Source organism: Megalops cyprinoides, chromosome 4, assembly GCF_013368585.1.
Source record: "Megalops cyprinoides isolate fMegCyp1 chromosome 4, fMegCyp1.pri, whole genome shotgun sequence".
NCBI lineage: Eukaryota > Metazoa > Chordata > Actinopteri > Elopiformes > Megalopidae > Megalops > Megalops cyprinoides.
Window position 1 is genome coordinate 24976933 of NC_050586.1, and position 12624 is coordinate 24989556.

The following is a 12624-nucleotide window of genomic DNA, read 5'->3' on the forward strand; positions in this document are numbered from 1 at the left end:
GCAGCTGTGGTCCCCTGGTGATTGTCATCAAATGAGACAGCTGGTTTTAAACATGGGCTATAGGGCTCAGCCCACTCAAAATGAGTGTCTGGCTGACCAAGCCACTTACTGAGGCAATAGCTTGGGACTATATAACCCTGAGATATGGGCAGGCTCATAATCAAAACCAAATGTAGAATTTTACCTTTATCGTTTTACCATTTACCATTTACTATTCGTTTTTAAATAGTTTTTTAAAAATTAGCAAATTATATGAGTAATTTACATGTGGAAAATCATGTAGGAACACTGTCATCAGTGCAGCAATCCAACAGAACCATACAAACCTACCAATGGAGACGTATGTTATCTTATAAATCACCCAAGTCCATGGAAATGACATGGCTGAGATGTAATTTGTTAAAATCTGAAACTCGTTGTTCTAGAACTGTCTGTAATGCCACCTTTTGCCATCTAATAGAAGGGAATTTGTATGCATGCAATGCAGAGAAATGGCAGAAAGAAACCCTCTTTCGTCAAATCTTAGTAGGAAAAATATGTTTTTCAAATGCTCTTAAACACAGTGCCTCAGGAATGTGAAAGCCTTTGGCAGTTCAGCGTGTCGCTATAGTTACCTGGAGTTATGAGCTAATCAGATCAGAAGCTATGTGTTCCATTTCTGGTAATTAATGCTAGCGTGATAGGGATTGGTAATGTCTGCTGCTTTCTGATTTTCACAAGGCTGTGCTTATCACTGCCAGGCAGCAGATGGCGACATTGAGCTCATTGGGGGATGATTTTGGTCTCTTCTTTGAGGACAAATGCAGTCCTTGACCTTCATAGTTTGAGGTAGGAGGGAGAGCTGCCTGCGCATAAATCTTTCTCAGAGCACATCAGGCATTCAGAATGCAAAACTGTCAGTCTGCTACGCAAGTGTAATCAGTCCAGACTGACCTATATCAGTAAGAATGAATGTCTTCATTAAGATCATAATATTGGTGATAATGTAAAGCATTTATTAATTATTCTTCAGATTATCTGATTCATATTTGTGTATTGTTAACCAGCACTAAAAATATCTTGTTCAGCGAGCTGAAACCTGCATTACAATCTCTCACCTACTGGAACACACCACCTTGAATCACGTACTAAAAACCTGTGTATTGTGTCAGTTACTGGAACTCACTGCATCCTACTAGAAATAATTCCTTCGTGCGGTGCCTGAACCCCTCCCTTTCAGATCTGCCATTACAATGTATAAACAGATTCCCAGAGACTACCTAATTCAGAATCTTCCTGGGAACTGACCCCTCTTAACGACTAAATCTGTTTAGCTTTGATAATTATCGTAAATTATACTTTTTTATGCACTCAGTCTTTTCAAATGTTGCTTCTAACTGGACCTCATTAACTCTCAGCCAACTGTTTCCTTCTCAGTTAGTTTAGAACAACATTTCCTGTTCTTGATCAGGATCTTTGCTTCCTATTGTATTTTGTGCCAATGCCTCAATACATTTTACACATAAACAAGCAAAACATGTAATACATGCTTATCTTTCTTTAAGCAGTTACTGTGTGCAGCAGTGTTGCATAGTGGTAAAGGTTGCTGGTTGGATTCCCAGCTGGGGCACTGCTGCTGTACCCCTGGGCAAGGTACTTAACCCAGCATTGCCTCAGTAAATATCCAGCAATGTAAGTCACTCTGGATAAGAGCATCTGCTAAATAACAATAATCTCATGTAATGTGCCATTATTGAAAGAGCCAGAGGCATACAGCCTTGTGCTTCTCTCCAGAGTCTTATACTCTGTTTTCCCCAGTTAATGGAGAGGAAATATGAAAATTATTATTATTATTATTATTATTAAATATTTCTCAATGGTTTTGAATATTTGTGTAACTATGTAACTAATTACATTTGTTGTTAATTGGAAATATGTGTATAGATATGGTTATCTTTGTTGATTCTTTAATAGTTTTATCAAGTTACTTATTAAACACTATTGCCAACTGAGCTAACTTGTGACATATTAACCAGTTAGGTAGTTATACATTAGTGACAACAGCAAGCAGCAAGATAAGGTTTTAATGCAAAATAATCTAAAATAGTGACTCATATTCATAACATAGAATACTACAATTTACCATACCATACCTGCAACCTGCTGCTGATTTACTGAGATGCTTACTCATAATATTTAGAAAAGAAATATTAGCTTGAAAATATTCAGAAGTTCAACTTAACACACTAGAACGCTGTATCCTTTCTGTGACAAGGCATTGATCCCAAAAACTCTATGAACTTTGCAGAAAATGATCAGCAGCAATCAGCTCTGTGCATGCAGGTGATTGACTGAGACCAAATGTAGAGAGAATGTCAGGATTTCCTCAGTACATTCCTTCTGATTTAGGCCAATAATCTTAAAATTCCACCAATCTGCCTTTTGACACACTTCTAAGCAGTATAGGTGATGCATAATCTACAGCAGCTGCAGGCAATTCCACAGTGCACTACACGCATTCACATACTACATAGTTCACTACAGTCTTACACATACTCTGTACTTTACTACAGTCTTGGGGTTACATGCTCAGATCTCCTTGTTCTGGTTAGAATGCAAGTAGCTGCATTATGGACCAATTGGAGAGTTGGAGCAAGTTGCATGTTACAGTCCACATGTGACACTGGCAGCTTGGTAACTAATTGAAAGACAGTGAGGTTTCTCATACTGAATGAGCTCTTTGCTTTTCAAAATGTATTTTCTTCCATTTTATAGGATATAATAATCTTGCAGGTGTTTCACTTATCCAAGAAACTTCATAGATTCTGTCCTGCTTTAGCTATGAAAACCACAGACTGAGCCATAGGCAGTCCCCACTTTGATGATCTAGTCATTCTAGTGCATTCCTGGAAACCCCATGATAAGCCAGGTCTTTGGGAATTTAATCCTGTTTAGTCATAACATCCTAAACACAATTATATAACTGCAGATTACATTCCTGAAAACTGTCAGAAAATCCACATTTTCACAGGAAAGGTCTAGATAAATAGGGGTTTATATACAATCTTGATAGGATATCAATACTGTATACATACCTATACATTTAATTATAGTTATATGTGAAGTACAATATAAAAAATTATATATTGAGACATGCTATTCTTAATGATTCAGGAATGACAGGACATGGAGAACAGCAACAAGGAAATCACTCAGTCTTCAGACAGGTGTTTTCTGTATTAGGCAAACTGCATACAGTCAGGGAATCATCAAATTGCCTTCAACAAAAAAAAAATGAAGAACAAGAAGAGGGGTTGTTATATTTAATCATGCTAAAATTTAAAAAGAAGAAAACATCATTATACAAGGTCATTAAAGTTATCCTTTAAAAAAAGCTTTTTTCCCAATATAGCATTATGATTCCTAAGGAGACATTAATTACATTATCATCATTAAAATGTCCTGGGCCACTATTTCTGCTCTGTCTGCCAGCACCCTTTCAACATCAGAACCATAAACTCTGTTAATACTGAATACTAACAAATGCATTACCAGTGGTCAATTGTCTGAATACCCCAGCTGAACCGAGATGTTAGAATTCTTTCCTTTGAATGAACATTTATGTTCCAACATGCTTATTCCTTTAGCCATAAAGCAGTTTCTCAGCGAGCTGTAAACAAATAGTTGTGGATATTGCGGCGGGACAGGGGTGGAGTGCTGGAAAGACAGTGGGAGGAGAGCCAGAAATAAACTCTCTGCAGAAGCGTTTTAATCCGAATCTGATGTGAACTGATTCCTTGTAAATTTGGGATTATGTTGAGCAATGGCTTTTCAGCAGCTCATTTCAATTTGATTCAGATTGTGTTGCCTGTATTAAGGATTAAGTATTAAGAAACAGGCTAAAAGTGCTCAAAGGGAAAAAAATGCACAATGCAGCTTGATGTTCCTAAAATTCAGTCAATATGTTTCATTTTGCACATGAATATGCATTCTCACTACAGCTCAATGCAAAATACTCAGTTTTTCCCCTTACACACGATGAAGAAAAAGCTTGATATGACTAACTGCCAAGCTTTGCACATGCCTGTATTTTCCTTTTAAATTTGTATTCAAGGAGGAATACAAGCAGACTGCTTCAGGAAGAGCTGCTCCAGGCTGCCCTCTTTCACGGTGTGTTTATCTTGACTGGGAAAAAGCTGCATTTTATCACAAACACCAACAGAGACAAAGAAGATAATCAATGCATTACAGAAAAGGATCAAAATTAAATGTGTCGATGGTATGGAGCTGTCATTTCACTGCAAAACAAACCCAGCTAACTTGTGTGCTTCAAGGGGAGACTTTAGGAATGCCAAGTCATAGCAGAAGCTTCTTATTTATGTTTAGTCATATTTGACACATAGTAGACTGTGCTGCAAGATGCAGACATTAGTTGACCTTCAGAGGTCCTTAGTGAACTGAGGGCAATTTCCTACTTTTTCTCCAGTTTGAATGTTCTGCCCTCTCAAGAGCAAATTGTACACAAAATCCCCAACAATATGTCACTGTTAATTGTTTAGTTAGGACGACTCTTTATATAACATCACAGTATGAACACATCTTCAAGATCATGAGTTCTCTACTGGCAGAACTGTATAAGTCACTATAAATCACATTTTCTGGGCAATGCACCCATGACCATGTCTTTGGATGAAGGCAATATTTAATAAAATTTGTTTGACTCTTTGTGGTAAAGGAAGGTGTAAGAAGGTTTGGCTGTGGAATGTTCCTTTGGAGATGGGTGCACACCCCCCAGAACACCAAGTCTTTTAATTCTGGTATAAATAAACTGGTGTAATTCTGATGTGACTTTGGGGACAAATTCTACAGGCAGAGCTGCCAAACAGGCCAGATCCCCTGATTGCTCAATTAACACCAGAGCAACACAAACCAGTAACAGCACAAACATAATAGTCACCTCTCTCAGTTTTCACATGCCTCAAGTTCTGTTTTAAGGAACATCTGAATTTCCCTTGACAGCTGAAAGTTCCTGTCATTTCTGTGTGTAACAAGGGAATTTGAATCCAGAATAATTACATAACTCTTGCGACTGATCTAGACTTAAGCTTGAGAAGCCAAGATCCATATTCTATATATACTGTATATTTTCTTCTAAAAATGTGGTAAAAAAAAACATTATTTGGCAAGTTACCTAGGTATATCACCATTAATGAGAAAACAATCAAACACCATGTTAACATCCTTATAAGTCATATTCCTCCAAAAGACACTGTGTGACTTCCTGTAAGTGGCAGCAACATCACTAACACACCAGACACAGAAGCAGTTCAGTTTTGGCATTCTTTGTAATTTTAATTCCCATAATTTAAGTTTTTTTTTTAAATGCTGACAATTTTCACCAAAATTAAAACCAAAAAATACAGTACATTATATATGCAAATCAGAACAGTATTGTTAGGTTTACAGTCCAGTTCTTAGCAGGAGAATGCAGCCTACAAAGCCAGGACGGCAGGTAATAGGACACGTCACAGCAACAGTGGAAGTAAAGATACAACACAGAGCAGCAGGAGTACGACAGCAAGACTACAGAAGACAGCTGGCTAGCGCAGAATTAACCCTACAATTTGAACTAATTAAAGGAAAAAAGCACCACTATAACCATGAGGTAATAACAGAAATGTGCTGTAGAGTCCTGATTCAGGTTTACTGAACCCTAACTTCACAACGCAAGAACGGTTGATGAACTGGCAGCTTGTCTTGAGTGGCTGAAAAGGACTAAATGGTCTGGTTCAGAAATGAAACATGGCTGCTGATACCTGCATCATAGGTGTCTGACATAGATAACGGATCACATGGTCATGTACACCCCATCCCCCTGACTCCGCTCACCCTCTAGCTGAGACTAGGAGTGTACTTATGAGTTAGAAACAACTCACTCCACCACATTAGCGAGACACCACACTGCACTCCTGCAGGATGCACAACACATTGCGCCCCCAGCAGGATGAACACTGCATAGCACTTTACAAACACTGAGTGAGCTACTGGAGAAAAAAGTGTGCGTCACAAGGCCAGTTATGCTTATTTTAGTGGGCGGGAGGCGGGTGTTAATGTACCTACTTGAGAATAAACAACCATTCAACATTCAGAAAAAGCCCAGATGAAAAGTGGCACAACAGCAGGAAGCTCAGTGGGCTCCTGCCCCATCCCCGCAGAGGCATTCTGTGTCTGACCTCCTGATATACGACTTCAATGCAGCAAGTGGGAAACAAAATTACAAAGTGCTTAATATAGAATTAAAAAATAAACAAGAAAATTATTTTAAAGTCTGATCTCTCAGCAACCACACGCAGTCTGCACAGAGCAGTGGACACACCGTGTGTCACTCGCTTGCGTTCAGTTCAGATATGGTAGAAAAATATAGTCAGATGGAAATTTATTCATTTATCTATTTTTTTATTATTAAATGAATCGCACCCATACATACGTATCACTTAGTGTTAGACTGCAGTAGTGAATGGATAATTATAACTATCACTACAAAAGAAAACAGAAAAATAAGGAAATGAATCTTAATTCACACTTCTGGTTATTTTCTTGCACTTATTAGTTGATCATTTTCTTTCATTGGCATTTTTAGGCAATGGGTTCAACTACACGGTTACACTGTAAACACCACAGCCTACTGTATATAACACAAAATAAAAAACAACTGTACAAGGCCATGGGAAAGATCTGTCCAAATGGGAGATAGAAATGAGAAGAAAAGCCAACAAACCGTACACATTTTGGGTTGGGTCTATTAATAATACGAAAACATTTGCATTTTTTGTCAGGAGAATTCCTCCCTGAAGCTGGTGATATGAGGCATTAATGATCAGGCAGTTCCTGGCCTTCCAGAGATAAAGAACACACACACACATATTATATTCTCATATCTGAGTCCTTGGATCAGTTTGACTGGTGATTGTGATAGATACCTCTGGGTGATCATCTGATCCTTGTGTTCCTGTATCTCTGCACTTCTCTTTCTGAAGATATCAACCTGACCTTATACAGCACACCACACTGAACTCACGGTATCGGTCTCCCAACATCATCACAACGACTACTCGCAATGCCACCACAATAACCAGTCTGTGTCACAGCATTGCTACAATGACCAGTTTCAATCACATCGTTACAAAAACCAGTCTCTGTCACAATATTGCTACAATGACCAGTCGCTGTTACAACATTGCTACAATTACCAGTCTGTGTCACAATATTGCTACAACAGCTGGGGTAAGGAGTTACGATTTAAATGCACCACTTCTGCCTGACTGACAAAGCCAAAGTTTAAATCATGGAGTCTGTTATGAAGCCCACAGTAAATGCTACCAGTGGAAGAACACCCAAGCAGAAACTCCATGGAACAGACAAAGAAGGTAAGATAAATTTCTCAACTGTTGCCTGTGTGGAGTATTGCTGTGTGATAACTGCAGCTTAATGTGGAGAGGCCTCCATTATGGCTTGACTGGTAACAGTATGAGAAATGGAGGACAGACTATGGCACAAGTATACATAGCTCACAGTCTTTCTACTGCAAAAACCAAATGGGAGAGGAGGACATACCTAGTCCATCACACAGCCTGTTAAACTGACCCTACATGATCCAAAATATGATGTTTTGTGGTGCAATTAAATGGACACTCCAGAAAAGCTCCTATACATATGTTACCCTTTGCTGTAATATAGCTGGCACAAGTTTTTGTCTGAAAGGGGACCACATAATCTAGAATCAAAGTGTCTATGTGCTGCAGTCTGTCTGTAGGTGACATCGAGTGAGAAGGCTAGGTGCAGGCATATTGAGATCCTACTATTTTAAACAACCTGTCTAGCTCTAAAACAGTAGGCTATTGTTCTACCCACTCAGAACACCTTCCAAACAAAGCCAGCACAGTCACTGTTCACCTGTAGGCACGCACGCACACACACACACACACACGCACACACACACACACACACAAATTGGTAAGTCTTAAACTTGGGAAACCAAGGAATAACCAGTGTTGAAGATAACATTTCCACGATGCTTCTCGAGACATCAATATTATACTGACAATATAGATACTGAAAAACTAATTCCTCTGTATCTTTGGTAAATTATATATTTTTCAAAAGGGCAGAAAATGAGCAGAGGTCCCCTCACAACAGATCAACACAAAAGTCAGTGATATAATATTAATCATGGCATTGCAACAGGGTCACGAGGCTGCCCTGCTTGGTAACAATGTGTTACTATTCTTCTCATATGAAAAAACCCATACTTCAATCCCAGCTTAATCCTACAAAACATTACTGAAACAAACTTGCACATTCTCAAAATTAGATATGAACTGAAGATGACAGTTAAAAATTCAAATCCAAGTTGGGGTGTTTTAGTATCAGTTGGGATCAGGTATGCTGGTATCAGTGTGCCATGAGAGTGCGTGTGTGTTAGTATCAGTGTCTGAGGGGGACTAGGAAATACTGTCAGTCAGTACTGCAGAACTACTGAGATTGACACCACTGAGTCCTGCTGTCCTGTAATACTGGGCTGTTCTAATGCTAATGCTAACACTAACCCTAACCCTGTGATGCTAGGCTCTTCTGAGGCTAAAGCTAATGGTAATACTGGGCCATTCTCAGAGTTTTGTCATTCACTACATTCCACATTTGGACCAGACCCAGGTTGGCACATTACTAGAGTGTGACTATGTGATGTGTCATGTGGAGACCCCCCAATGCAAAAACAACTGAAAACAAAAGAAAACACTGCGGAAAATATTTACAGTAGAAATTACAATATAATACATTATTAAAATGTGAAATCCACCTTATAACAGGATATACAGGAAATACAGGAACCTCTTTCATTTGAACTGTGTATGCTAGCATTAATGAAAAAACTAAAATTACAGAACTGTATCTCACTTACTCCATCTCTCCCATGGGCAGCGGCGTGGTGTAGTCGTACCATTACCGTGCCGACTGGCATGTTTGGGTGGGGGCTGAGATTACTCAAAGCAAAAGCTTCAGTTCCACAAAATCTCACTCAAATGATACAATATTTACACCTCTGTTTTCAGGGACACTACACTACTCAGTACAACACCAAGATTCAGGTAGCAATAAACTTTATTAAGTATATGGATATATAATCTATGTATAGCTGCAGGTATGTAGCATGTCTGTATTTCTATGAAGGTGTGCATATATGTGTGTGTGTGTATATGTGTGTGTGTGTCTTTGTGTGTAAACACACACATCCTTATTAACAAAGTTACTTTTTAATCAAACCCTTTCATCTTACTATATAAAAAAACCTACTCTTAGTGTTGTCTGTACAGCAGATTTATCTGGAAGATGAAACTAATTTGGTGTGCAGTTTGTTTCTTAAGAAAATAAATAAAAGCTGAAATTAAAATAAAAATAGATAACCCAAACAGAATATTCTGGAGGTTTTCCATGTAGCTTGTGATCCCACAATCTCTCCTGCTCTCCCCTCTCTCCCTCGTAGGGGCGAGCACAGCCCCAGCTTGGGGGGTTTCCTCCTAGACGAAGGGCAGGATGCCGTAGACGAACAGTGCCATGACGGCAGCGCTGAAGAGCCCGGCCACAGGCACCGTGACGAACCAGGCCAGGAAGATGTTCCTGAAGAGGCGCCAGTCCACCGCCTTCTTGGAGCGGATCCATCCAACAGCGACCACAGACCCCACCTGGGCAACACACAAGCACCCAATCAGCAGCAGAATGCGCTAAGGCCACACACACATATACACACACAGAGGTTAGTATGGATCCATCCATTTCAACACACTTCAATCTCAGCCAGATGGACACACAGCTGCACTGCAGCGCAGCGCCGTCTGAAACCTGTAGGCACCCAATCCTCCCACAACAGTACAGAAAAGGACACAACGGAGTCCTTTTCCTTAGGATCTGAATTCATGAATCACTCAGATAATCTGTTTCTTTTGACTTCAGATTTCAGACAAGTTTTGCTTCTGCTCACTGGCAAACAATAAAAACGATCGTATTCTTACTGTACACTTCGGTTCCCTTCATATGTACAAAGGATAAAAAAAGCTGCGCCTCAACACACATTCTTACAGATCCGGGACTATGGTGTGCAGTGATATATCCCAGCATGCCCTGAACTCTCAAGGGTGGAGCAGCAGGTGGGGCAGAGGAGGGGTTTCTGTGGCAGCTGAAACTGGAGATACCTGCTGACAAGTCCTAGGGGTAGTAATCTGAGACTGATCAGGAGGAGGGAGTGGGGGAGGGGCAGCTAATTCTGGAGGAGGGGTCAAGTGCTGGTTCTCGTGGCTAAGTGTCTCAGCTCAGAATGTCACACTTGTTTACTGTGATGGTGGACACCATTGTGCAAGCGGCTCTGGCCGGACCTGCTCTTTGAAACGCTTCCCACAGCGGGGCGTGGGGCCTGCTGACAGGATCTGCATTTACAATACAAGGCCATTTAGAGCTTTGAATAAATACCAGCTCTGACAGTGCTCCATCAGCCTGTTCATCTCCAAAAGTACTTAATCCCAGCTAACACAAAAACATAACTGAAAACACTGATACAATGTTCCAGTGATGTTGTGAGCATTGGGTTAGCTGGGTCTGCATATAAACAAGACACATCACTGCACACTGATGGCTGCCTGGGTGAGGACAAACAGACTCAGCTAATGGGGGCAGCTGGGCTCCAGTCATTGCGCAGACTCCTCTGTGGAGGTGAGCTGTGCTCCATAATGATACTATCTCTCTAAAAACTGTGTGACAGTACTCTCAACACTATCTATTTGGAAACCATAGTTCTGCAACTGGCTGAAGATTAAACCTACACTGTACTACTTCTTACCTGGCCCAGCCCCACCTGTCGGCTGATGTTCCTACCTCCCCTAACAGATAGCAAACCCCAAATGCTTCTGAGCTGTGTGTCCTTCATCAGGCCTACAAACACACCACACAAGGCCAGCTGTTGCCCATCCCTACAACACACAATAAAACTGAAAAAAAAATTCACTCAGAAAAATTAGTTGTTAGTTTTATCTGGTTAAAGATAATTCTATTAAAATTAAATGTTGAAAATGACATGGTAGATCAAGAAATGGCTGCAAACTGATTTTGAAAAAATTTGTAAAGTTTCAAAAGGTTTTGTAACTTGTGCATTTTTCCTTCTAATGGCAATTAAAATGTCCACACTGAGCTCACTGTAACACACTAAAGAACAACATGCATCAACTGAGTCGCTTTAGAGAGGCCAAAACAAACCGAATTCAAAAGGATGGGAATCTGGGTCCATGATAACATAAGGATACATATAAACATAGAAATGTATTTGTTTATATGTGTATATCCCAATATCCCCCATTTCCTCTGTTTTAGAAGTACTTCTGTTTATTGTGGCAGTTGAAACTGCTACTTCACACTGATAAATCTGCTGGCAAAGCTCATAGCCATATGAACGTCAGTATATGGGACATATACTGAAGTTATGACATTTCTGTATAACTGGCATATTAATTTTTGTGTAACGTGACTTGCATTTACTTTTGTGTGCGTGCATAAAATTTGTGACCTCAGTATTTCAAATAAGGAAAAGTGCAAAAGTCATTAAAATGCTGATTGTTTTTCTCACAAAGGGCAGAAGTGAAGCGATGGTGATGAGCACTAGTACAGCTTCACTACAACACTCCAGTACCTTGCAGTGAGTGGAGCTTATTGGGATGCCCACATTTGAGGCAACAAGCACAGTTAGAGCACTCATTACTTCAATGCAAAATCCACTGTGAAGAAATGGAAACAGAACAAAACAAACACAAAGTAAAAGTACAATGATGAGAGAGGAGTGGAGCGTGACACAAACGCCGTCCCACACCACAGCATGCAATGGGAGGGACGGGGGGGAAGAGAGGAGGGCCATGACACACAACGTCGATGGAGACCAGCGGTGGGGCTCCTGTTGGTTCTCTCAGATCATGTCTCCACGTCGACAACTCCAGTCTGGGCAAGAGGGGAGAGCACGGTGCCCCCTGGGGGACCTGAGTGAAATATCACTGCGAGGGGGGAACTAAAATAGGAGCTGATTGTCATGCACAGAAGTTGCTAAAGCGGTTGCCTTGTTACCAGTTGAAATTAATACTAGTACTGTAAGTGACAAGTCAGCTTGCCTGTAATGAGCACTGTCTCACCATCACGGTATGTTGGTAACTGACAGTTTCATGGTCTGTTGGTAACTGACACCGTTGAAGTCTGTTGGTAACTGACAGTTTCATGGTCTGTTGGTAACTGACACCGTTGCGGTCTGTTGGTAACTGACAGTTTCATGGTCTGTTGGTAACTGACACCGTCGCAGTCTGTTGGTAACTGACACCGTTGCAGTCTGTTGGTAACTGACAGTTTCATGGTCTGTTGGTAACTGACAGTTTCACGATCTGTTGGTAACTGACACCGTTGCGGTCTGTTGGTAACTGACAGTTTCACGGTCTGTTGGTATCTGACACCGTCACAGTCTGTTGGTAACTGACACCGTCACAGTCTGTTGGTAACTGACACCGTCACGGTCTGATGGTAAGTGGTCTGTGTTGGAAGAGGAGAGGAGAATTCTATTGCCAC

General features: G+C 40.5%; 1 protein-coding gene across 3 annotated transcripts in view; it reads right to left on the reverse strand.

Moving 5' to 3' along the window:
- Positions 1-5385: 5385 nt before the first annotated feature.
- The window catches only part of slc20a2 (solute carrier family 20 member 2), a 40095-nt gene continuing 32856 nt past the window's right edge, over positions 5386-12624 (reverse strand). For all 3 annotated transcript variants that reach the window (XM_036527291.1, XM_036527292.1, XM_036527293.1), the window contains exon 11: positions 5386-9719. In XM_036527291.1, the coding sequence (XP_036383184.1) occupies positions 9555-9719 (165 nt within the window). In that variant the 3' untranslated portion in view covers positions 5386-9554. The remainder of the gene's footprint in view (positions 9720-12624) is intronic.